Consider the following 26,043-nt stretch of genomic DNA (forward strand, 5'->3'; position numbering starts at 1 on the left):
AAACTTTAACCCAAAAGGCCAAGACACACGCACAAGTATCACCTCAATCAAGTCTACAAGATTTAATGTTTCATTTTAACTTTAGTCACACTTTGGTAATAACGTGCCCTCAACTTGGTCTAAAGAAATCAAACCTTTCTATTTCTGTTCATTCCCTATCGAACCCACCCTTTGTCTCCCTCACTATAAATACACCACGCTCTCAATTTCTCTCCTCCAAGACTGTCTCTCTCTCTCCCCTCCTTTTTCTTGTTTCAACCACTGAAACCTCATCGATTCAATGGGCTCCGTGTTGAAGAAGCTGAAGAAGGCTCTGACTCCGAAGCAGCGCTGCTACTCCTCCTCCACCGCAACCTCTCCGCCTCACCCCTCCGAAACGGCGTCGTCGTCTGAGCTCTCCACTACATCTTCCAGCTTCTCCCGCGAGGTCGATTCCGATTCCTTTATAAATTTCTCGTTCCTATATACATGATCTGATCGATTTTCATGTTTGTATTGTGGTTGTTTCCATGGAAATTCTTTATTTTTCATTTTCTTTTAGTTTTAGCTTCTTCTTCTTGTTTTTTTTTTTTAATTTTTGTCCTTTGACCAGGGTTATTTTTGTCCTTTGACCAGGGTTTTTGTTACCTGGCAAGGTTTTTTATTGAGGCAACGATCAAAGCGTCATCACCAAGTTTGAGCGGCACAAGGGTGAGTGTTGAAGGATGTCGACATCATGTGTGCTTCTTCAAACTAGGGTTTAAAGTTGTAATAGGAAAGTGTTCTAGGTATCCAATTGTATTCGGATTCTATTACCTTTTGTGTACCTTGTAACTCCCTATATAAAGAGCTCCTATTATCAATAATAAACACACAATTCTAATTCTCTACAACAGCAACTAATATCTTAATCAAGATTACATTTATCCTTGCAACTTATAAGTTTTTTTTTTTTTTTTTCCTTTTCTTGAGACGACGAATACAACTTTATTGGATAAAGAATTACAACAGAACGATGAAAAACTCATCCATTACGAGAGGGGCTATATCAGCCTGTTCGCAACTAACTAACCAGATAAGTTTAGCATCATGAATTTCATAAACGAAGATAATTTCACACAACATATTAAAATCACATTACATGCAGCAGTTCAATAAATGGACGAGACACGTACATACTACACTCAACTGATGAAAGCAAGTAAAGCAACCGAAGCAAACTACGAACAATTCAATACATCGATCAATAGCTATATATGAAATATCAAGAAGCTAATATTAATCAACTATCGGCCTCCATCATAAGGCTTCATCATCAGGGGTTGAATCTGGATGCACCGGTCGTAGTCAATACTGGTTATAACTTCACCTTCATCACCTCTAACATCAACAACGTAGAAAGTGTGAGCTCATAGAATTATAACCCTAGGAGAGCCTCCCTCTCGAACCTAGAGAGAGCCTCCCTCTCGACTTTAGAGAAAACCCTAGCGCCGCTCCCATGGTCCAGCTTCTATGGAGGCCTTTGCCGCCTCCACATCCTCGATTGCTCCAGGTTGTTGATCGGCCCTTTCCTCGTTTCAGGGAAGGGTGGATGGCATGTTATTTGGATTGGCTCAGCTTCCGGCGGGGATGGTTTCTTGGTTGGAGGAGGAGACCCGAGATCGGGTTCAAGCGGCGTCTCCCTTCTTATAGGGATTGGAAGATTTTCGATGGAGGTACAAGAATGGCAGCAGAGTCTTTGCAGAAGGGAATCAGAGCCTTACTTTGGTGGAAGATCATGATGTTGTGGTTGTTGTTGGTGAAGATCGATGGCGGCGACGGGATTGGTCAAGCACTGAGTCTGGATGCCGTGTTCTTGGGGGTCCAGATCAGTGTGATGGGGTACTCACGAGATCTATGGAAGATCTGGGTTTGGGACCCAGGGATTAACAATCTGCCCGCTGGTTTTGCCAGATTTTGGTGGTTTTTTGCCACCGGGAGAGTAGTCTCCGATCATATTCAAGGGCAAGGAGGAGAGGATCGAGCTTGGGTCGTTTGGGCCTTAGTTCGAATATGGTGTCAACAAACCATATCTCGTGACCTGCTGGATCTTCTATTTGTGGGAGACTCTTTACAATCTACTAGTATTTTCGTACACCAATTGAGGTCTCTAGGCGAACTTACTTGTTGTTCAGTTGCTTTGAGTCATGTATCTTTCACTAGGTTGCGATTTTCTCTTGTTTGTCGCTTGTCTAATTGTGCGTATTTGTTTGCAATGAGGGTCACCTGTCATATGTTTGGCGGCTTGTGCCATTCGAATTCTGTTGGTATGAGACAACCTATGATGTACGTGCCTTCTGGCCACGGATAAGTAATGAAGTTATCTATTTCTCAAAAAAAAAAAAAAACATCAACAACGTAGGCTTTTGAATGTGACGCAAGCTGCAAGTAATCAGTCTCTTTTGGTGAGGCATCAGCCTTTCCCCATGGATGCTTTGCCATAACTTGCAATACTCCCTCTAGCTTCATTGCTACTTCTTTCATGGCAGGCCTATCGCTCCCTTTCAAACTTAAACAACTTTTGGCCAGATGGGCTACTTGTTCAGCTGTTTCAAAGCTCCCCTCTTTGATTATTTCATGATCGAGAATCTGATCTAGGCGATTCTCTTCCACAGAAGTAACAAAAATTTTTGCTAAGCTTCTCTCCGCCTCAGGCTTCTGATAAGAAATTGCCACTTGACTTGTTATTAGCTCCACAAGGACTACGCCGAAGCTATATACGTCACTTTTCTCTGTCAGTGTGTTTGACTGAAGATATTCAGGGTCCAAGTACCCTATCGTCCCTGATGCAGAACAGATGGCAGCCCAATTTGAAGAACAGTTGGATCGTGTTAAAGGAGGAAAACGAAAAGTGACTAGTAGACTCGAAACGGGCTTTCAGAGTCCGATTGGGACGTACCTTACCTTTCCGGAAAGGGAATCGCGCCAGAAATTAAACTCGTTGCTTAGCCACGACCTGTGGTCTTTTTCTGGCTTTCAGGGTCGTTTAGGGCCTTAAGACTGCATTTTTCTATTTTTCGGTATTTTGGTTTTCCTAGTTATTTTCAGGTTGTTTTCGTTTTTACCCATGGGCTTTAGGGTTTCATTGTTAGTCGCCCTAGGGTTTATTTTCTTATAAATAAGCCGCCTTAAGGCTGCAGAATGGATCTTTTTTTATCTTTTATCAATAAAATTGAGATTATTCTCTTTTATCTCTGGTGGACTCCAGAATCCTTTGCTTAAGTTTATTGCTGGTAAATCTAGATATCAATCCGTCTGCGTCAGTCCCTTGCACTAAAGTAGACAGTTGATTTTGATCTTCGGGAACCAATTTTGAAGCTCCAAAGTCTGACACTTTCGCTGTGAAATTCTCATCCAGTAGAATGTTTGCTGCCTTCACATCTCGGTGCACAATTTGCATCGAAGTAGAGTAGTGCAAAAATGCTAGTGATGCTGATGTTTCTGTTGCTATCTTCATTCGTAGCCCAAAGGAAAGCGGTCCCTTGCCATTCTTTTTATGAATATGCTCATAAAGTGTGCCGTTGCTGACGAACTCATACACTAATAAAGGCGTTTGGGTCTCCAAACAACAACCTAGAAGCTTCACCGCATTTCTGTGGTTGATCTGAGAAAGAACAATCACCTCATTAATGAACTGATTACTTTGGGTCATTGGGGCACTACTTTTTGACACCTTTATGGCAACCTCATTTCCATTTGATAATGTTCCTTTGTAAACAAATCCATAGCCTCCTTCACCAATTTTTAAACTGTCATGGAAGTTGTTTGTGGCCTTCTTAAGTTCTTCTCTAGTAAATATTTTGGCTGCTTGAGGTCCATCGAAATTCTCCAATTTTTGTTGTAACAAGAAGCCACCATTGTCTTTGAAGTACTTCTCTTTGAGTATCTTGAACTTTCTTCTCTTCAGTCCGCAGTATATCCAAAATGTTACAAGCAATACCCCTAAGAAGCTGAGGGAGACACCTACGCACGAATTCAACCAATCACTATAATTAGGGATACCAAGGTGTCATGACCACGAAAATATAACAGACACACTAACCGTCGCAACAATTCTAAACTGCAAAAAGAATGCAACACATGCTAGCTAGCTAATTAACATGTAAATCAAATTGCTATCTAGTGCAAAGTGAAAACCAATGAAATTTGCAGTAAAGGAAGTTCCATTAATGATTTTGATAGAAACTTTTTTTGTTATTTCCTTGTTTTGGTTGTAGTGGAGGGGGATCGAATCCCTAAGCTAGCATAATCGTAAGTTCCTAACCTTATTTCATAGTTCATGCCCTTCTTGGATAACCCCTATAAGAGCATTGTCATCATTCATTGTCTCGGTTTATATTGTTGTTTATATTTTATATTTAAGAAAAAAAAAAAGACCATCAAGTTTTTCAGATTATCACATAAAGTCAAAAATGCATAATTGTTCAAAAAATTACAAAAGAGTTTAAATCATAGCTAGGTAGCTGACATAAATACGTGATAAGAACATATTTAGCAATTGTAGAGGAAAAAATACCCAAGGAAACTTTCAGGGACTTGTTCTTTGATATAGGAGTGTTCTGTACGCAACTCTTTGGGTTTTCGTTTCTGAAATTACATGTACATGTGTAATCTCCATCTGAATTTTTGCACGTTCCATTGTTGCAGGGGTCCGTTGAGGCGATGCACTCATTAATATCTGATAAAGTCAAGCAAGATAAACTAAATAACCAATTTCGAGCTGCAAAACTGACCTGCATATATATATATATATATATATATATATATATATATATATACACAGGTCCCTTCTAGTGAGGGATCCCTTTTTTTTGTCTTTTATAGGGATAAGTATTAGACCAACTTTTTGATCATATTTTCACATCTTAACCGTTCAGTTTTTAGGTCCTAATATATAGATCATTTATGCAAATTTTCAGCCAAATTGGTGATCGTTAAGGCATCCAAAAATGCAATTTACACGAACGGACCGAATCTGTCGAACCGGAACCGTTCGTGTTTATAATGGTAAATTGCAGTTTTGGATGCCTTAACGATCATCAAATTGGCTGAAAATTTGCAGAAGTGATCAATACATTAGGACCTAAAAACTGAACGGTTAAGATGTAAAAATATGATCGAAAATTTGGTCTAATACTTATCCCTATAAAAGACCAAAAAAAGGGATCCTCACTATATATATATATATATATATATATATATATATATATATATATATATATATATATATATATATATAAGAGATAAGGATCACGCACCTTGACAGCCATCTGGGAGATATGGGTTGCCTTGGTCCATCTGTGCAAAACCTAGCGCATGCTGCAATCTTTCAAACTCTTCCCTGCGGCTTATTTTTGTCTCATAGAGAAACACAATATGGGGCCTATTTTGAGTAATCAAATCCTTCAGCACCCTGACCGTTGCATCATTACATATTCCTCCACAATTCCAGCTGAGTACGTCCAGATTCATAGTAGACCAATTTACTTTCTACCAACGAGAAAGTAACCCTAAGGCCAGAACGGCTTGGTCAAAGGAAATTTCAAAAGGGTTTATAATATATATTTGAACACATATTATTCTTACCTCCACGACAAACCTCTTCAATTTTTCTGTTTACTTGTAAAGTATATATATTCTTCCTCCATCATCTTCCTTTTTACTCTTTCTGTTTTCATTCAAAGAGAGAAAAAAGATGACGCCAAAACATTAACCCAAGTTATTATTGAATCCCAAATATGATTGCAAGAACAACCCAATCCAATTGGAGTACCATCAACCCAAAAAAAAAAAAATTTGGAGTTCCAAATTCATGGAATCATGGCTATAGTCTCCAAACCCATCTTACAAACACAGACTTAAGATTCCAAATTCAAAGGTCCTTCTAACCTTCTCCAAATTGTACAAAAACAAAAATTATATCTTGAGAGAGTGCCTGAAGAATTATACTTCCGTCTTTCAAACTCCAACCCCATAGTTAGGAAATACATGAATAAAGAGGGTACATCGACTTTCATAATCACCGAATCGGATGAGTCTGATGGTTAGAGAATGGTGGAAGATGATGATACAGAATCTGGGTTTTAATAAAAGGATGGTAAAAAGGTTGTGGGTGGAGATCTAAGATTAACTTGCTTAAACCAAATTTCCATTCGAGTGAGATCACTTGTTTCAACTTCACGTTATTGTATGTAGTTCATGATTATCAATAAAAAAATTTCTTCATGTTAGTTGTGTAAGGGTATTTTGGTAAAATTAAGAAGGTCTAATTAGCTATATAAGTATTCAAAAAAGTGATTTGGAGGTTTAATAAGCAGGATAGGTCCAAATATCAAATTTGGAGGTCTAACTAGAACGACCCTTCAAAATATTACTTTTGCACATCACTTGTTCAATTTTGATAAAAATATGGAGGAATATATGAAATTTGGCCAACGACTTCATCATTTAGTAACTAAATATTCTATATTGGTTAATTATGATTCATGATACTACATGGACCATCTTAAATTGTGTACATGCATATAGAAAAATGTATTTTATATTTTTAATAATAAAAGTACATTGAAAAGTTAAAGGTAACAAAGTGTAACGACCTGTACTTTTAATAATATTAAGAAAGTAAGATATAGTGAATATTTTATTTTTGCTTGAGTATTAACTTATATTCTTAATTATGGGTGTGTGTATATGTATAATTATTTTATGGTGTGATATATATAAATATACACACACACACATCACCAAGACGTGTTGTTTAGATATAAGTATACATGCTATCTCTATATTTTTAGACCAGCCCATTATTTGTTTTATTTATTTATTTTTTTAAAGCCCATTATTTGTTTTTTTTTTTTTTTAAACCCAAGTTAATTTTAAAAGCCCAAGACCAATTGATTTATACTTCTGTTGGATGTCGTTTAACGACAAACCAATCTCAAAACCCTCGTCTGCTACCTTCATCGTCTTCCTCCCCTATTTTTCTCCTTGCAAGCACCACTCCACCTAAACCAAAGGATCAGTACCACTACGATAGACCACCCATATAAGAATAATCTTAGAAGCTGGAGGTGTCGATGTTGCTGAAGAGCCTTGGAGAGTCAGTTACCAGAGTTGTGAGTCATCAAAGCTAGACGCAGGAGGTGGATCCCTAGAAGCATGTGGTGGAGACCTAGAACCAGGAGGTGGCAGTCCTTATCGAAACATAGAGGAAGCCGATAGTGTTGGCATCCAAATCTACTCTCTGTTGTGCTTATCTAGAATTAAAATATGACCTCTTTGCCATACACTATAAATATCCAGGTTTGTTCTACTTTCTTTATTGCGTTCCCCTATATTTGTTTACAAAAAAAAAGGGAGTGAGGGAAGGAGAAATTTTGAGACTAAGGAGGAACCTGAGAAGTATAAACTAATTTCCGAAACAAGGTAGGGGGATCTGGGGAAACCTCTATTTAATTTGTTTGGTTGCTGTGTTGCTATATGTGATTTTAATTATGAAATTTGATTGATGGTTGAGTTAATGGGTGTTATCTGTTGTTTATCATATTGTTTCATTAGCATGTTCATGAAGGTTGAGGCATGGTTTTGATAGAATAGAATGGGAATGAAATATGTGGGAGTATTCTTTTGTGTAGTTGAGCTTAATCCGTAAGGACCAAATTTCAGGTGGGCTAATAGAGCTGTACGATTTTGGTGATCGAGATTAAGTAAGATGACTAGCAAAAAGGGAATCATGGTTTGGGTTGTGGGGTTAATTCATATGTTATTTCATCTAGAGTCACCTCAAAAAGGTAAATTACATGGTATGGGACATGTAGACTCTTTGTGTCTTAGCATGTGAGTTAACAGGTAATAGATGAAAATAGCATTGCATACGTCCATGTATTACTGTTTTGATTGTTACTGGTTTGTGTTGTTTATTTAAAGAGGCTTAGCCTCCTACTGAGCTGTTGATGCTCACCCCTATCAAATATTGCAGGTACTGAACATGAAGTTTAATTTTCCCTTTTGAAGAGCTTGTGATTAATATGAAGGAAGTGTGAGACTTGTTTTGTTTAGTTTCCTAGAATAAGAGCAAAGGCTGCCAGTTTGTAGTTTGCCTTTGAAGTATAGGTTTGAAATTTCTGTGGGAATAATGAACTATCAAGAAAGTTTGTACTATAATTGTGTTTGTTGTATTATAAAGTTCTTCTTTTTTTTCCATAATCCATGCTATGTTCATTGATTCTGTTATGTCTTTTAATTGATTCTATGTTCTTTGATTTGTTTCATTATGTTCCAGCTCTTATATTTAAAATTCATTGGCTAAATTCAAGGTAGAACAAAGGTCAAATCTGAATTTGTGTTTCTGGACTTTTGATGCAGTTGCCTTTTTACTGAAAACTGTACATTTTGGTTGGGTATTTGAAGTTGGTGTCTTCATGAAAGTTGCAGTAGACATATTAAAGATCATTTCAGAATTGGAATCTCTTGAAAACGATTTTTCTAGAATTAGTTATGATTTTTCAAAGTTACAGGTCTGTTGCATGATTTTTTTAAAGACAGCAGCACTGTCATGTTCTTGGTATTTCTTTTACTAGCTTTCTATTCAATCTTGCTTGGAGGCACCAGCATTTTAAAACTAGACATCCCCATGTTTCAAATGAAACAAACCTTTTCCTTTTTGGAATTCATATATACAAAGGATTTATGTCACCATGAAGTTAGCATTTTGCATGAGTAATTTTGCTGGAAAGGCAACTTGGTTATTTCTTTCAGTACTTCAAATCTGATTCAAATGGACTACGAATTTTCTTTATTATGTTTCTATTCTTTAGTACAAGTCATACCTTCAACTCAAAAAAAAAAAAAAAAAAAATCCCTGAGTTGGGGTGTGACAAAGTGGTATCAGAGCATAGGGATTAGATTCTTAGAATAGGTCAGAGCATAAGATCAGTAGTAAGTCTAAATTTTGTGTAGTCTTCGCATAAAAAAATAATTTTGGAAATCCTCAGAGTTAGATTACTTTTCATTTGGCTTATATGGTTTAAAAGTGGTCCGGAGTACAATTCACTTTCATGATGATCAATTTGTGGTTTGATTTCTATGCTGATTGTAATACACTTTCTGTGGAAGAAGGTTATTCAACTTGTCTTTATTTCAGTAGTAGCTCCACACGTATTGATTGCTAGAGTGGCATTGCTTTCATATGTTTCAGGGCACCTTATTGTCAAGGTTCGGTAGCTTTGTTTAGTCCCTGTTTTGCTGGAGTCTTGTGTGCAGTCTGCCCTTGGTATTGTTCTCTGTTGCTCTTAAGTTGTTTAGTACCAGTATGATTATGTTAGTCTGTTATATTAAAACATTGGTTTGATTTAGTTTCTCTTATTTTCTCCTTCATCTAGTAACCATAGAAATTTATAGGGGAGAGAGTCATCTCTCACACAACGCAACAGGAGTGAAAAGATGTGTGGGTCTAGACTTCATCTTTATTGTTTGATTAAAAAAAAAAAAGGAGTATATATCTATTACTTGATCCATTTTACATTATTTTCTCTGGTTTTTGCTGAAGCCAGGTGAATAGCTGAGTGTCATATGGTTGAAATAGTATTTACAGAGTTATAGGCTACCATGCTTTAATCCTACTGATGACTTCACAATCAACTATTGTCTAGGGAGGGAGAGAAGTACCATTTTTTTTGTTAGCAAGATTTTCCGATTTAAGTAAGTAGAATTTGACATCTCTTTGATGCTGCATTTTGAGAGACGTGTTTTATGTTATGTAGTAATCATTATTAGTATAGGTTATGCTTCTTGAGTATGATACCACATAGGAGACAGTTTTGTACATGCAATTTAGTATTCCTAAGTTTGGTTGGTTGAGCCATTTGATTTATTCAAAGCTCCAGTAAGATTTGGTTGTGAGTTGTATTCATTCTGTGTGGAATTCATGTATATATATATATATATATGTATATATATATTTTAATACTTGTTCTGTGCTTGATTACTACTTCTATCCTATTTGATATGTTTCTCATATATGTGTTTTGAGCTTGATTTGTTTTAAGAGCTGTGATATTTTATTTTGTGATTTCAGTAGCATTATATAATAAGTTCTATTGTCAAATTTTTCTTAACTTATAAATTTCTTGACTAAGAACCTAAGTAGCATCAACTAGTTATTAGTTAAACAACAGTTTGGTTGTTTATTTTTATAAGATGGCTGGAATAGAAGGACATGACAATAGTACTTCTGGAGTTCTTGAAGCCATACAGGACATGGCTAGTGCGATCAGGAAAAACAATAATTCTCATCAAGAAGATGCTGGAGGAAGAGTTATGAGGATTCAAGGAGAATTCCGCAAGTGTCAACCACCAATATTTAAGGGAGTTCCTGATCCAATGGCTGCAGAGGATGGATACGTCAGATTAAGAGAAAACTGAAAAATCAAAGGGTTCCTGAAGAACTAAAGGTAGAAATTGCTTGTACTTATCTGGAAGAACAAGCTTACCATTGGTGGGAATCTGTTTTGAGTATGCCAGATACAGAGATTACAACTTGGGATGCTTTTGAGAATATTTTCCTAGAGAAATATTTTCCAAGTACGGTGAAAGGGATGAAGGCTAGGGAATTTGTTAATCTTGTTCAAGGTGAGCTGTCCATAGCTGATTATCAAGCAAAATTTGAAGAACTGATGCGTTTTGCACCGAATATGATTCTTGATGAATATACTAAAGCAAAGAGATTTGAAGATGGTCTTAAGCCAATGATTCGGGAAAAGGTGGCAATTCTGAAATTGAATAGGTATGCTGATGTGGTGGAACGAGCTCTTATAGCAGAACAGAGTGTTTTAGAATCTTTGAAGACATTAGATTTCAAAAACCCAAGTCCACCCACAAGCGAGTCTCAAAGGGAAGGACAAAATGGTAGACAGCCTAAACCTGATTTTCCCTCTTATAGGCAAACACAGAGGTTAGAGAGGACCGCTCAAGATCCCCGAGTTTGTTTCCAATGTGGAAAATTTGGACATATCCAAAAGAACTGCCCACTGTTACAAATCCGTGCCCCACAACGTCATACATATGCTCCTTACCCACCTCAACAGAATTACCAGAGGCCACAGTATGGTCAACATCCTAGACATCAAGGAGGAGTACCTACTCAAGCTAGGCCAAATGGACCAACAAGTGGAAGACAACCTGCACAACTCGCACAGGGTCGAGTGTATTGTTTGGGTCAAGTTAATAATCAGACTGATCTCGAAAGGGTGGAAGGTATACTTTTAGATAAAATGTGACTTAGTTAAATTTGCTTTCCTAGTCTAAATTCACATGCTGAGCAGTTTCTACTATTAATTGAGTTTTTCTTAGATTTATTCATTATGTAGAATTGTCTTTATGGAGTTGTGCCAAAAGCATACGGGATCTTGTAGTCACTAAATTGTTTTTTTTGAACAAATGTTTTTCCACTTAAATGAATTTTGTTGACACTGTTGTAGGTAAATTTCGGGACGAAATTTTTTTTAAGGAGGGTAGAATGTAACGACCTGTACTTTTAATAATATTAAGAAAGTAAGATATAGTGAATATTTTATTTTTGCTTGAGTATTAACTTATATTCTTAATTATGGGTGTGTGTATATGTATAATTATTTTATGGTGTGATATATATAAATATACACACACACACATCACCAAGACGTGTTGTTTAGATATAAGTATACATGCTATCTCTATATTTTTAGACCAGCCCATTATTTGTTTTATTTATTTATTTTTTTAAAGCCCATTATTTGTTTTTTTTTTTTTTAAACCCAAGTTAATTTTAAAAGCCCAAGACCAATTGATTTATACTTCTGTTGGATGTCGTTTAACGACAAACCAATCTCAAAACCCTCGTCTGCTACCTTCATCGTCTTCCTCCCCTATTTTTCTCCTTGCAAGCACCACTCCACCTAAACCAAAGGATCAGTACCACTACGATAGACCACCCATATAAGAATAATCTTAGAAGCTGGAGGTGTCGATGTTGCTGAAGAGCCTTGGAGAGTCAGTTACCAGAGTTGTGAGTCATCAAAGCTAGACGCAGGAGGTGGATCCCTAGAAGCATGTGGTGGAGACCTAGAACCAGGAGGTGGCAGTCCTTATCGAAACATAGAGGAAGCCGATAGTGTTGGCATCCAAATCTACTCTCTGTTGTGCTTATCTAGAATTAAAATATGACCTCTTTGCCATACACTATAAATATCCAGGTTTGTTCTACTTTCTTTATTGCGTTCCCCTATATTTGTTTACAAAAAAAAAGGGAGTGAGGGAAGGAGAAATTTTGAGACTAAGGAGGAACCTGAGAAGTATAAACTAATTTCCGAAACAAGGTAGGGGGATCTGGGGAAACCTCTATTTAATTTGTTTGGTTGCTGTGTTGCTATATGTGATTTTAATTATGAAATTTGATTGATGGTTGAGTTAATGGGTGTTATCTGTTGTTTATCATATTGTTTCATTAGCATGTTCATGAAGGTTGAGGCATGGTTTTGATAGAATAGAATGGGAATGAAATATGTGGGAGTATTCTTTTGTGTAGTTGAGCTTAATCCGTAAGGACCAAATTTCAGGTGGGCTAATAGAGCTGTACGATTTTGGTGATCGAGATTAAGTAAGATGACTAGCAAAAGGGAATCATGGTTTGGGTTGTGGGGTTAATTCATATGTTATTTCATCTAGAGTCACCTCAAAAAGGTAAATTACATGGTATGGGACATGTAGACTCTTTGTGTCTTAGCATGTGAGTTAACAGGTAATAGATGAAAATAGCATTGCATACGTCCATGTATTACTGTTTTGATTGTTACTGGTTTGTGTTGTTTATTTAAAGAGGCTTAGCCTCCTACTGAGCTGTTGATGCTCACCCCTATCAAATATTGCAGGTACTGAACATGAAGTTTAATTTTCCCTTTTGAAGAGCTTGTGATTAATATGAAGGAAGTGTGAGACTTGTTTTGTTTAGTTTCCTAGAATAAGAGCAAAGGCTGCCAGTTTGTAGTTTGCCTTTGAAGTATAGGTTTGAAATTTCTGTGGGAATAATGAACTATCAAGAAAGTTTGTACTATAATTGTGTTTGTTGTATTATAAAGTTCTTCTTTTTTTTCCATAATCCATGCTATGTTCATTGATTCTGTTATGTCTTTTAATTGATTCTATGTTCTTTGATTTGTTTCATTATGTTCCAGCTCTTATATTTAAAATTCATTGGCTAAATTCAAGGTAGAACAAAGGTCAAATCTGAATTTGTGTTTCTGGACTTTTGATGCAGTTGCCTTTTTACTGAAAACTGTACATTTTGGTTGGGTATTTGAAGTTGGTGTCTTCATGAAAGTTGCAGTAGACATATTAAAGATCATTTCAGAATTGGAATCTCTTGAAAACGATTTTTCTAGAATTAGTTATGATTTTTCAAAGTTACAGGTCTGTTGCATGATTTTTTAAAGACAGCAGCACTGTCATGTTCTTGGTATTTCTTTTACTAGCTTTCTATTCAATCTTGCTTGGAGGCACCAGCATTTTAAAACTAGACATCCCCATGTTTCAAATGAAACAAACCTTTTCCTTTTTGGAATTCATATATACAAAGGATTTATGTCACCATGAAGTTAGCATTTTGCATGAGTAATTTTGCTGGAAAGGCAACTTGGTTATTTCTTTCAGTACTTCAAATCTGATTCAAATGGACTACGAATTTTCTTTATTATGTTTCTATTCTTTAGTACAAGTCATACCTTCAACTCAAAAAAAAAAAAAAAAAAAATCCCTGAGTTGGGGTGTGACACAAAGTTAGAGTTTTTCTCTCCGTTGACTAAAAAGTTAACGTCTATATAGCACATAAATATTGAATACTTCTACATATGTAAAATTGTAACCACAGAAGAAAATCAAATCCTAAAATTAGAAATGCGTTCAAAGTTAAAGTCTTTCTTTTCCTTAATAATAAAAAGTTAAAGTCTTTCTTCCTGTTGACTAAAAGTTTTAACATCTTCTTTTTGAATAAAATTTAACGTCTCTGTAACCCATAAATATTGAACACTCTTACAACCGTAAGATTATAACCATAAACAAAAATCAAATCCTACAATCAAAAACTCGTTCAAAATTCATATCAATCAGCAAAAGAAATGTCCAAAATTTGACCCAAAAGGCCAAAACACACGCACAAGATTTAATGTTTCACCTCAATCAAGTCTACAAGATTTAATGTTTCATTTTAACTTTAGTCACACTTTGGTAATAACGTGCCCTCAACTTGATCTAAAGAAATCAAACCTTTCTATTTCTGTTCATTCCCTATCGAACCCACCCTTCGTCTCCCTCACTATAAATACACCACGCTCTCAATTTCTCTCCTCCAAGACTCTCTCTCTCTCTCTCTCTCCCCATTCTTGTTTCAATCACTGAAACCTCATCGATTCCATGGGTTCCGTGTTGAAGAAGCTGAAGAAGGCTCTCACTCCGAAGCTGCGCTGCGACTCCTCCTCCTCCACCGCAACCTCTCCGCCTCGCCCCTCCGAAACGACGTCGTCTGAGTTCTCCATAACATCTTCCAGCTTCTCCCGCGAGGTCGATTCCGATTCCTTTGTAAATTTCTCGTTCCTATATACATGATCTGATCGATTTTCGTGTTTGCATTGTGGTTGTTTCCATGGAAATTCTTTATTTTTCATTTTCTTTTAGTTTTAGCTTCTTCTCCTTCTTTTTTTTTTTTTTTTTTTTAAAAAAAAAAAAATCTAGATGCTCGTTGTCGAGCTTTAACATATCGTATCTCCATTTTGTCGTCACTGAGATTCTCGCCGAATCTTTTGCCGCGAAGACTCTAGCAGACTACCGGCCCTACCAACTTTCTCACTTGTATAGACCAAAATACCCTACTGCGATTCGTTTTTATCGGTTCCATGTTTATAGTTTAAAGCTTTTCTTCGTGGTAGATTTGGAAATTCCAGTTGCGCATTTATTCTGCATTTAGGCGCATAATTTTTGTTTACGTGTGTAGTTAAGTGATTAGCAATAAAGGGATTTAATTCGGTGGAAATCTTTCCTTTTTCTTTTTCTTTTTCTTTTAATTTAATTTTATAGGAGATCCAACTTTATAGAGTTGCCTAATTTTTTTAAAAAAAGAGCTTTCCTCCTTTCGAAAAAGAAACTTTTTTTTTAGAAAGAGCTTTTATACAAAGGAAAAAAGAACAGTTTGAAACAAGGCATTTTGTGCATTTTTTTATTTTGACTATTGAATTTTGATATGAAATTGAACATTTGTTTGGGGAGGGCAGAAGTCCTAAAGGTTATATAGGGCTACACATGGTAATGTTCATTGTCCTTGAACTATCTTGTAGTAATTTGAATTTGGAACCTCTAGTATTAAAATTTAGAGGAGAAATGTTGGGCCAAAGAGGCCAAGAAATACCCAAAGATACATCACTTAAGGAGATTTTTCTTTGGAATATATCTTGGATAGAATGATTACATTTTACTGTGAAATTCAAATATGATATTTGCCTTTTCCACTCTATTTATTTTGGTTTCCAGTTGGCAGAGTTACCCTTTAGCTGACTTTTAGATCACATTTACTACAGAGGACGTCTTTCCATGTTTGTTCTTTTTGGATGTTTTGTCTTGGTTTGGGCCATTCTCGTTTCCAGTATATATTCTGTAAAGAGCATTACTTATTTTCTTCTCTTTCTCAAATTTGGAAACAAAATGACAAGTGCCAGTTGTATATTTATTGTGTGCTCATTAGTATCTGGAAATGTTAAAGTTGATGAGAAATGGTGGAAGGATATTATGCTTTGTTGGAGGTCTTCATCTTGGAACCGTCTGACCTTGTCCTTTCTCCCCTTTTGTTTTGTTTAATGTTTACAGTCTCTTTTTTGAAGCAGAAATACACTCTCTCATGCTGAGACTGATGAGTGAAATGTACTGTTTCATAGGTGTCCTCTCAGTTTCAGTGCTAGCCAGGTTGATTAGCAACAGTTCTAGTTATATTCTGTGTAAGTCTTTATTTTCCTTGCATTTATTCAAATTGGCCTCATGTCATCTCTCCTTTTCAAGTGGAAAAGATTCGTTCCATCAAGTTCATAGTGTGACTTTTGAGGTTTGACTGAAGTAGTGCTATACAGGTAGTTGCTTTTTACTTTCTTTTAGAATAACATGTGTTGCTTGTGGCTTTACACTTGGGTTGGCAGGATTGGCAAAAGCAAGGATCTTGCCTTGGTTGGCAACCTCCATCCAAGGTTCGAGCCCCAGGTTGTCAATTTTTCCCTCATTGGTAGGTTGCTGAGTGCTGGGGTCTTGCGGGGCCCATGTGAACGCTGGTGAAATGTGCCAACTTCACGGGTGTCTAAGTCATCTTGAGGCTTGATTGCGGATGCCTACGGGTCCTATCACCTTCAGTGGGGCAGTGTGGGCTTTGGGACGTTGCGGGGTTTGTCTACTCTCAAGGAAAACGGTCGATCATAAAGTTCCTGGGCCGGGGGACCTGCCTCCCCCCTCCCAAATACTTTTCACCACTTTTGACTACTTAAAGTACGAATTTAAGGCACTTGAGTACTCATGCACAGCACTTGATTTACTTCCGTCTGAATGTGGCAAGATTTTTCTTTCTTTCACCCAATGTTAGTGTTAAACTCATGCCCATTTTCTCTGTGTGTTATTGTTGAGACAACTGTGCAAATATTATGCAGATTTCTTTTTCCTTCGAGTGAATTTTACTGGAATATTGGAATGTGACTGACTGATTATTGAATATATTTTTCCTGTACAGAAATGTTGCACCATTTGCCTGAGTAACGTGAAAAGAGGGCAAGGCCAAGCCATCTTCACTGCTGAGTGTTCCCACTCTTTCCACTTCGACTGCATTGCCAAAAACGTCGAGCATGGAAATCTTTGCTGCCCTATCTGCAGGGCCAAATGGGATAGAATTAATGTACCGTTCCAAGCTCCCAATGATAGTGTGGATCCTCAGCGAAACCACTTGGGCAGTATCCATCCTCATCCTGAGCCCTTCTCTGACGATGAGCCTTTACTTACCACCTCTTCTACTCAGTCATCTGTCTCCCAGAGTGTGACAATTAAGACTCACACAGAGTCACCTGCGATCTCTGCTTCAGAATCACGGGCAAATTTTCCTGTGCTTGTCAGCATTCGTGCACCACCTCTTGAGGACCCTAATGGCCACAGTCGTACACCCGTTGACCTTGTAACAGTTCTGGATGTAAGTGGCAGCATGGGTGAAACAAAGCTTTCCCTTGTCAAGAGTGCTGTCAAATTTCTCATCCAAAACTTGGGGCCTTCAGACCGGCTGTCTATAGTATCATTCTCAACAACTGCTACAAGGGTGTTTCCTCTACGAAGAATGTCTGATGATGGCCGTGAGAGTGCCATCCTAGCTGTTGAATCACTTAGATCAAGTGGTGGAACTAGCATTGCGGAAGGACTCAAGAAAGGAACTCGAATCCTTGAAGAACGAAGGGAAAGGAACCCAGTAGCTAGCATCATGCTCTTATCCGATGGCATCGATTCATACTATCCAGGTGGAAGCCAACTGAAGAAGCAATTGCCTGCCTCCATTTTTTCTAGCAAAACAGAACATGGAATTCCAGTCCACACATTTGGGTTTGGCAAGGACCATTGTCCAACTACTTTGCATACTATATCTGATGCATCAAGCGGAACCTTTTCCTTCATTGAATCAGTTGAGATGATACAAGATTCCTTCGCTATATGCATTGGTGGTCTTCTCAGTGTTGTGACTCAAGAATTGCGACTGACACTCAAGTCAGCAACACGTGGGGTGATGATTGTAGCAATACCATCAGGGAGATATTTCAGTGAGATTTCTGACGAGGGAAAGCAAGGTGTTGTTACTGTTGGAAATATGTACGCAGAAGAGGAGAAGCAATTTCTGGTATACCTCTTTGTTCCGAAATCCTCAAGAAGTGCCACCAAAACATCATTGTTGGAGGTGTTATGTATGTACAAAGATCTAGCTGCAAATGAGTTGATTCAGGTTCCAGGTGAAAGAATAGAAATACTGAGACCTAAGGTTTGTTCCCCTGCTGAAAAGGCAGTGTCTTTGGAGGTTGATCGGCAGTGCAACAGGGTTTCAGTCGCTGAAGCTATTGCAGAGGCACAACGGATGGCTGAGATGGGAAATCTGAAGGGTGCAAAGGCGACTTTGGCTCAAGAAAGATCAACTCTCTTGTCATCACCAGCTGCCCAAGCCGGGGACAGCCTCATTACTTTGCTTGAAGCTCAGCTCACCGAAGTCATTCATAGAATGGCAACAATGGATTTGTATACACTGACCGGCCGTGCTTACGCTCTCTCAGAAATGAGCTCGCACTCATTGCAAAGAGCCGCAGCTACAGGTGACTCGACAACCTGGAGTCTCACCATGAGTGAAGGTGGAAATTCTGCCACCAGTAGTCGTGCGTTTGAAACACCTCATATGAGCAGAATGCTGAGGTTATCGCACAATCTTGGGACTAATCCTGCAGCATGACAACAACTAGTATACTGATTAACTAAATAAGTCTTGGCTTGACCCCAATTTGGTTAGCTATGGTGTGACTAGGATACAGCATTAATCATCGACTGCTTCATCCTTCAGTAATAGACTGATCGGAAACTCAAGAAATGTTTTATATTTCCGATCAGGAATCGTCTTCATAGTTTGTATGGATTGGATTTATCTTATAATAGAGGATCAGTACTAATAATTCGATTTTCTATTTATTCATATCTTGTTGCAGGAATTTTCATACTTGGTATTTTCTGGTCTGTGCTTCTATTGAGATGGTTTCACAGAAAAGCTTACATTGTCAAATTCATTCATTGATAACAGGTCTGGTCCTTGTAATAGAAGAACATTCTTGTAATAAAAAAGTGAAAGAAATAGATAGCGATGAGTACAATGAGGCCCGAATATACTTCCATAGTTTGAAATTTATTTTGGGTGAGGCTATTGACACCCTATCATTTTCTTTGTTCACCCTACTTGCTCATTACACCCTACGTTTTAATTTCAATTATTAAATTTACTTATCTAACCCATTTCTCTTTCCAAAAATATCCTTATATGACATATCCAATTAAAAAAGAAATTTTTTTTAACGAAATCTCTAATTTAATTTGTATCAATAAAAATTAAAATATATTAAAGTTTTCTGATAAAATCATAATCTGATTTACTTTTATTTTTTAAAATTTTTTCTTTCAGTTTCAATAGTTGTCTATTTCAATCTATGTCAAAAGTTTAGTAAGTCAACAACTATGAGCAATGAAGAAGATATTGATTTTTTTTTTCCGTGTGTTCTATTTTTACATTTGGTATTTTGCCAATTAGAGATAATTTGCAACGCAAAGGTTATACGGGTGATATGGAATGCTTGATGTGTCCCCATCAGTTGGAAGATAGTTTGCATTTATTTTTCACTGCCCATATGCTCAGGAGACATGGAATGCTGCAGCTATTAATATGCATGTGCCAGCCAATATGACGTTCCAAGAGTGCTTCTTGCACTTAGCGACTTCTCTCTCCAAAGATGCTTTTGCTAAATTTCTTGTGATTGTGTGGGCTCTTTGGAAGAATAGGAATAGCCAGTTGTGGGATAATACAAAGCAATGACCAAGTGAGGTGTCTATGCCTAGTTTGGGCTGGCTTCATGAATTTTCTAAAGCTAATGAAGTGAGTAGTGGAGGCACTAGGCCCCGGCAACATGCATGGACACAACCTGCTACCGGTTGGAGGAAGTGCAATTCTGACGGTGCTTTCATGGCTGGAACGCGTCGAGGCAGTAGTGGGGTGATTATAAGGGATGAATTTGACCATTTTAATGCAGCTGCGGGCCGGCCTTTTGTTCAGATCACATCTCCTTTCCACGCCGAGTTGAATGCATTAAGTGAAGGTATGAAGTTAGCCGAAACATTGAGCTATGAGCAAGTTATTTTTGAAGTAGATTGTATGCTCTTAGTGCAAGCCTTGGTGCAGCAAGATGCTGATTTGTCAAGTTTGGGTATACTCATCACAGAAGTGAAGGAGATTATGAGCAGGCATGTAGATTATAAGGTAGTTCATGTCTCTCGTGAGGCTAACAAAGTAGCTCATGTATTAGCTAACCATGCTTTGCACTCGAAGGAGAGTCAAAGTTGGTTTGCTGTTGCTCCCGATTGTCTTAGTGATGCCATTCTAAGTGATTATAATCACTAATTGATTCAATGAATTCCAGTTCAAAAAAAATAAGAGTATTGCAAAGATTTTAATAATCGAAGTTAACACTAATGGTTTTGTGAATTGAATAACGAATTAACGATAAGAATGCAACAAAAAGATAAAAAATAAATAATAAATTCAAATTTGGACGGAGAAGATGAAGATTAATGCTATCCAATGACTACTTAATTATTTAATAATTGGTTATATATTTAGATATCCTTACATATTTAGATTTTAGACAATTAATGTATTTATTAGTCATTTTACACTTGGGTAATATGGTCTTTCAATAATTCAAATATTTGTAGGGTGAACTAAGAAAATGATAGGGTGGCAATAGATGCACCCTTTAATTTTTGCTCTACCATGAGGCTTATGATATTTACACCCATCTATTGCTCATAATACTATTCACAACCCATTTTCTCTTTATCAAAAGGCACAAAAATGAGTATCGATGTTTTGAAGAGAAAATAAGGACTTCACATATTTGGTCGACATTTTTTTTTGGAAAATTGACTGGTGCGACTGCCCTCAAATTTTGATTAATGAAACTACAGAATATAGGGGGGACGTGTTGAGCCTAAACCCCACATTACTATAAGCGTAAAGAGAACATCCTGAAATAATACCAGAAGTCTCCATTAAATCTATGTATTCTACAAAGCACCAATTAGCAAAGAGTGCAGAGCTAGCAACTCTATTTGTTTTGACAAAGCGATGACATAACAGAAAGATTACTCTATCACGAAGAAGCATCATTACAAATAGCACAACTTTCCTACTATGTTGCCACATGGAAATAAATCTGGCAACACTCCATTTTATTCTGCCACAAGGAGGTTGTGTCCATTTGAATAAGAAAATGGCTTGTCACCTCGCTAGGTCAAACAAGGCACACTGAGTGTGCATACTGGGACTAAGCCCACGTCACCCTATTAAATAGTAATAGAGAATTATTACCATCATAAAGCCACGTTTAACTAAAAGTAAGAGCTAGAAAACATAATATAAAAACAGTGTGAGACTTGAGCCCAAGCCCAGGCCTACAAACCATCTAGCCCAAGTGAAAAAAGTTGACTGCTTGAGTGACCGCGCTGCTGTTGAATAAAAATTACACACAGTGAGCATAAATGTCACCCAATATAATTTCACTCGTATTCATTTAGTAAATAGAATTTTTAATATTTCGTGTTCGACCCATTCAAGACAGAATATGTCTCTTAATTATATCCCCTTGTTATAGGGAAACACGATTTGTTTCCATTTATGAAGAAATCAATTGTGGATGTGTGTTTGTTTGTTTGTTTTTGCGGCTGCACCCAAATATTTGAATGGATTGCCTACGTACCCTTGGAGAGGGATCAAGTCACTCGTAATTCAAGAGTTCCAATGGGTGTACGCATTGGAGGGTATTGCTTTTGGGAATGAGAGTAGTTTTTAGACGAATTTGGTGTGAGAGAACCAGAGATTCGATTTTCTTAGATTTGTGTTTGATGTCATTTTGGGAATGATTTGACTTTTCTGGTGTTTGGATAAATTTGACTGGTGGAGTCAGGGATTCTGTTTGGACTTGCGGTTACATCTAGTGGGTTGCTAGATTACCTACGTACCCATTGTGGGATTAAACCGACTGTAGTTCATATGAATTTGTATTTCTAGTGTTGGGAGAATTTGACTGGAGTCAGTGATTCAATTTAGGACTGGCTAAATTTGACTGGTGGAGTCAGGAGTTCTGTTTGGATTTGTGTGTGAATTTGACTAGTGGAGTTAGAGATTCGATTTGAAATTGTGGTTGCATCTAATGGGTCGCTAGATTGCCTACATACCCTGTAAAGGGATCAAACCATTATAGTTCAAAAGAATTGGTATTTCTATTTTGTACCAACTCTCATGTTTGACTGATGTATATATTTCTTAAATCCATCAAATGTATTTCTTTTGCAGGCATTCAGATTTGTAGAGTGTCTGTTGATTTGATCCGATGATCCGATGTACCAAGCTTTGCAGTGGGCCCATAATTTGAAAGCTTTGCACTGATTTTCCCTTTGTCATCGGACCATAATTAAAGTGATATACTTCAAGTGGGTAATTGCTTTAGACACCCGAGTTGGGCTTCAAATCAGCCCAACTAAATTTCCTCCGTATGTATTGATCCAACCTTATCCGGTGAATGATATCTCCACTCTGTATAGGAGGGGGGGGGGGGGGGGGGGGGGGGGGGGGCGCTACATACTCCCTGGATTCTACACCTCTTGCATCATGGGAAAAGACCCTTCTCTCTGAGCGTCTTTGATATTGAGATCGAGTTTTCTTGTCCTGCACGTATTTGACAATTGACCTTTCTTGTTTTCACTTGTTAGTGCTATTTGTCGAAAAACCACATACTCATTGATCTTTTGGCTCTTCTTTGAGCATTCGGTGAGAACCTCTTTTCATTTTGGAGTTCTCTTCCACCAAAATTGGGACCTGCAATCATCTGGACATTGTCTTTGCTAATTAAGTTGCATCCCTACATTTTTTTTTCCACAATTGCTTTTATATTGATTTCAAAAGCATCTGTCTTTTGTATGCAAGCTCTAATTACTTAATTCTCTACCATTTGACTTTTCAAGTTGGTATCACATGCAGTAGGAGGTGTGATGGCTTTGTCCAATGCTTGTAGGAGCAATTTGAACCAATGTCAAGTACATTGTCTCTTTTACTTTGCATAGAGAAAAGAATGCCATAGCACTTTATTATTTTCTCTCATTCACAAATGAAGAGTTGCAAGAACTATTATTCTTCTGCTTGTTTCATTCGAGAACGACGACAGTGTCAGTTTAGATGAACAACCAATTCTATGCATCGAGCCATGCACGAGCAACAATATTTCAAGGGAGCTTTGAGCATTGAAATGAGGCTGTTCGTGAACAACCGTATTGTTTCGATGCATTAAACATCGTCTTATAGACACTGGAAAAACTCTAATGGTTGTGGTTGTTCATGAATGGCCTATTAGAGTTTTGGAGGGCAACAAGATATATGAGGATCAATTGGAGAAGGTTGTATCACAGGGAAGGCAGACTTGTTTTTCCTGTCATTGACATCATTTGGGAAATTTTGTCTACGAAAAATTAACCATAATGTAGCCTTATACCTGTAGACTTCTCTTTCTCTTTCTCTTGTAACGAGACTTAGCTTCACTGCGTAGTTGTATCTCCTTTTCCTCTTTTTTCTTTCTGTATTTCTGCTCTGTAACTTTTGCTCCTCTCTCTCTCTTTCTCTCTCTCTGCTGCGTGTGCTCTCTGTATTTCTTTTTTGTTCGCCCCTCTATAGCTCTTTCTGCCTACCATTGCTCTTGAGGATGAGCCCTTTTATAGGTAGCTGAGAACCAAACAGTTGGTTGAAGATAAGGATGACTTGGAATTTAAATTCAAACTCTTGAAGTTATAATTTGTTACTTCCAAGATGATCACAGCAGCAACGAATCTCCAACTTTCATGTTGGAAGCTTGAATTGGTAGCTTCCTTGTTTATTCAAACTTTGGATAGGTACAAATCTCTTCCATCATGACTTGGTCTTGAGTTTGTAAGAGGTGGATATGATCCTAATTTGATGCCTTCACATTGAAAACTAGTTCACATGAGGCTGATTGCTTTTTCTTCATTCATTGAAAGAATCATGGTCAAAGCCAACTCTTCATTTCTTGTTGGTTTACTGTTTCTCTTCCTTGAGAGATAGGCATAGAGACCAATCACATTTAGTTTGGCCTACCTCCCTTCGTATTTGTCTCTTATATGCTTGGACATTTGATTTTTATTTTTTTTGATCTCATCAGCTGCCATCTTGCATGCCGAGTCTCCGACGATCCACCATCGACGGCATACCCGCCGCATCAAGCACACGCCGGCTGTTCCTCCTCCCCGTCATGTCAGCAAGCGTCGCCGCCCCATCTAACCAGCCTCCTCCACAGGACGGCTTCAACCGACCCAAACAAGATCGAAGCACTCCAATCCGATCTTACCCTTATTGAATCTGTCACCGCCTCCGTCCCCTTGTCACCACCAGGCAACCTCCACTCTACTCTTGAGGAGAACGACACCAACCCTCCCTGCCAAACACCGAACCCGACAGAGCCTCCTCGTGATTTGGTCAATGCAGCCACCACCACACAGCCTTCCCTTTGACTGAGATTATTCCAGGAACAACAACTACTGGACATGGAGTCCACTCTGACCCATCTGACGACGACGCCACGAGGACGTGTTGCCGGATGGAATTTGGTTTTCTCTTGAAACTGCAGAGGCGACGCTCTCTAGGTTTTCGCTCTCAATCCTCATTGGATTTTGTTGTTATACTAGCTTATTTACTAGATACACACCCCCATGTTTTTTGAATTTTTTATATATATTACATTTGTACTCTTTTGACATGACAAGGAAAAGAAACAAAAGCACAAGAACTTAGAGCAAGTTCACCTGTAGTCAAGAAATGTCAAGGTCGAGAAGTCAAGAATTCGACCAGTCAAGTTACTGTTTACTGCTACTGGACTTGGGTTTCCACCTGTTTTTTTTCTTGACCGGTCAAGACAGTTCATTTTAACTGTTCATGTAATTTCACTGTTCATCCAGTTGTTTTTTCTGTTCATTGAATTTTTTTTTTGGCATTTTTTTTAAAAATAAAATGTATTTGATGCTAATAATGGAGATTTATGGATAATTAATGTCATAATTATGCAATTTACTTTTTTCAAAAATATTTTCGGTGGACAAATTATGAGCCACCGACAATTTATCTTGAAATGAGTGAAGGCACAACTGACAATTTATCTTGAAATGAGTGAAGGCACAACTGACAATTTTCCTTGAAATGAGTGAAGGCACCACCGACAATTTTTTTGAAACGTTTGAAATAACAACCGACATCTTTGAACGGACCAGATCATTTGCATACTATTCAATCTAACGGTTATTGTTGATGTAATCTTATCTAAGATTTCAGATCAGATTAAGTCGAACCAGGAGTGGACAAGTGTCCTCGAAGTATGATCACGTTTTATGTGAAAATTGTAAACAATTACTACAATTAAAACGATATTATAATTACTACATTATTTATCAAGACATATTTTACTATAATGTATCAACAAATTAAATGATTTATCAACAAATACATACCTCATCAACCGCATTCTAACCGCTCTTGTACCAATTTTTCGCTTGCCTTAATGCACAATGCCACTCAAAGAGTTCAATCTTCAAAATTTTCCACCTTCCCTGCAAAGAGGAAGCTGATCGGCTCTAGGGCAAATTTGAGTTAAAGTGTCGCTTCACGCAATCACGCGCCTCCATATCTCCTTTTTTTTCTGATTTGTGCCCACAGCCGGATCTTGGCTTACAATTTTCCAAGACTTGCACAATTGAACATCTTCCTCATCCGTCCATCTCCTTTTGTCTTGGATATTATCATCTTCACTTTGATCTCCCTCTTGTCCGGCCACTGGAAGTATGTTTCCCCTTTGTTCAGCCATATTGGATATAAATAAATTTGGAAGATGAGAGCTATATGAAGAGAAGGAAGCACAAAATTGGGTTACTATGAAAGATAATTTTTTGGGTGTGAGATGTAAAATAAATTGTAGGTATTTATAGAGAAATATTTTTAAAAAATTTAAATTTTTTTTGTTACCGTTTATTAACGTTACAAACATATATATACATGTTAATTGTAAGCCGTAGGATTGGCCATTTAATTGAAATGAAGGGCTGGGATTAATTGACCGTTAGGCCCAGATTTCAAATAGG

The 26,043-nt window shown here is 37.5% G+C and overlaps 3 protein-coding genes across 12 annotated transcripts; 2 read left to right on the top strand and 1 right to left on the bottom strand.

Annotated features, from left to right (window-relative positions):
* Positions 1-1,265: 1,265 nt before the first annotated feature.
* Positions 1,266-5,490, bottom strand: LOC112203198 (wall-associated receptor kinase 5). The gene is made up of 3 exons (XM_040505728.1): positions 5,277-5,490; positions 3,351-3,981; positions 1,266-1,359 (listed from the first exon to the last, which is right to left on the bottom strand). The coding sequence occupies exons 1-3, from the start codon at positions 5,488-5,490 to the stop codon at positions 1,266-1,268; spliced, it is 939 nt and encodes a 312-aa protein (XP_040361662.1).
* A 1,122-nt stretch (positions 5,491-6,612) lies between these two features.
* LOC112201522 lies at positions 6,613-13,150 on the top strand. 4 transcript variants are annotated; one of them, XM_024342416.2, is made up of 3 exons: positions 6,613-7,320; positions 9,215-11,271; positions 12,924-13,150. In XM_024342416.2, the coding sequence occupies exons 2-3, from the start codon at positions 10,533-10,535 to the stop codon at positions 12,941-12,943; spliced, it is 759 nt and encodes a 252-aa protein (XP_024198184.1). In that variant the 5' UTR covers positions 6,613-7,320; positions 9,215-10,532; the 3' UTR covers positions 12,944-13,150. The 4 variants fall into 4 exon arrangements, 1 of the variants encoding a protein (XP_024198184.1); XR_002936798.2 differs by lacking the exons at positions 9,215-11,271; positions 12,924-13,150 and adding an exon at positions 7,997-8,223; XR_002936799.2 differs by lacking the exon at positions 6,613-7,320 and having other exon boundaries at positions 9,229-12,248.
* A 1,199-nt stretch (positions 13,151-14,349) lies between these two features.
* On the top strand, positions 14,350-18,781 carry LOC112202441 (E3 ubiquitin-protein ligase WAV3). 7 transcript variants are annotated; one of them, XR_005800755.1, is made up of 5 exons: positions 14,472-14,607; positions 15,310-15,345; positions 15,972-16,031; positions 16,227-16,655; positions 16,805-16,893. XR_005800755.1 is itself a non-coding variant. In XM_040507296.1 (2 exons), exons 1-2 carry the CDS (start codon positions 14,461-14,463, stop codon positions 18,542-18,544), a joined length of 1,905 nt encoding a protein of 634 aa, XP_040363230.1. In that variant the 5' UTR covers positions 14,350-14,460; the 3' UTR covers positions 18,545-18,781. The 7 variants fall into 7 exon arrangements, 2 of the variants coding, with proteins under 2 accessions (XP_040363230.1, XP_024199223.1); XR_005800757.1 differs by lacking the exon at positions 15,310-15,345 and having other exon boundaries at positions 14,475-14,607; positions 16,227-16,566; positions 16,805-16,943; XR_005800754.1 differs by lacking the exon at positions 15,310-15,345 and having other exon boundaries at positions 14,475-14,607.
* Positions 18,782-26,043: the final 7,262 nt, after the last annotated feature.

This window comes from Rosa chinensis, chromosome 5, assembly GCF_002994745.2.
Source record: "Rosa chinensis cultivar Old Blush chromosome 5, RchiOBHm-V2, whole genome shotgun sequence".
NCBI lineage: Eukaryota > Viridiplantae > Streptophyta > Magnoliopsida > Rosales > Rosaceae > Rosa > Rosa chinensis.

What these genes read in the sequence shown, in the direction of transcription:
- LOC112203198 (XM_040505728.1), bottom strand. Translation starts at nt 5,490, where the DNA reads ATGAATCTGGACGTACTCAGCTGGAATTGTGGAGGAATATGTAATGAT. An exon ending in TCTCCCAGATGGCTGTCAAG is followed by an intron (nt 3,982 to 5,276) that starts GTGCGTGATCCT and finishes ATTCGTGCGTAG; the next exon opens with GTGTCTCCCTCAGCTTCTTA. An exon ending in GAGAATTTCACAGCGAAAGT is followed by an intron (nt 1,360 to 3,350) that starts GTCAGACTTTGG and finishes TGTTGATGTTAG; the next exon opens with AGGTGATGAAGGTGAAGTTA.
- LOC112202441 (XM_040507296.1), top strand. Translation starts at nt 14,461, where the DNA reads ATGGGTTCCGTGTTGAAGAAGCTGAAGAAGGCTCTCACTCCGAAGCTG. An exon ending in AGGTCGATTCCGATTCCTTT is followed by an intron (nt 14,626 to 16,804) that starts GTAAATTTCTCG and finishes TTTCCTGTACAG; the next exon opens with AAATGTTGCACCATTTGCCT.
- LOC112201522 (XM_024342416.2), top strand. Translation starts at nt 10,533, where the DNA reads ATGCCAGATACAGAGATTACAACTTGGGATGCTTTTGAGAATATTTTC. An exon ending in TGATCTCGAAAGGGTGGAAG is followed by an intron (nt 11,272 to 12,923) that starts GTATACTTTTAG and finishes CAAATATTGCAG; the next exon opens with GTACTGAACATGAAGTTTAA.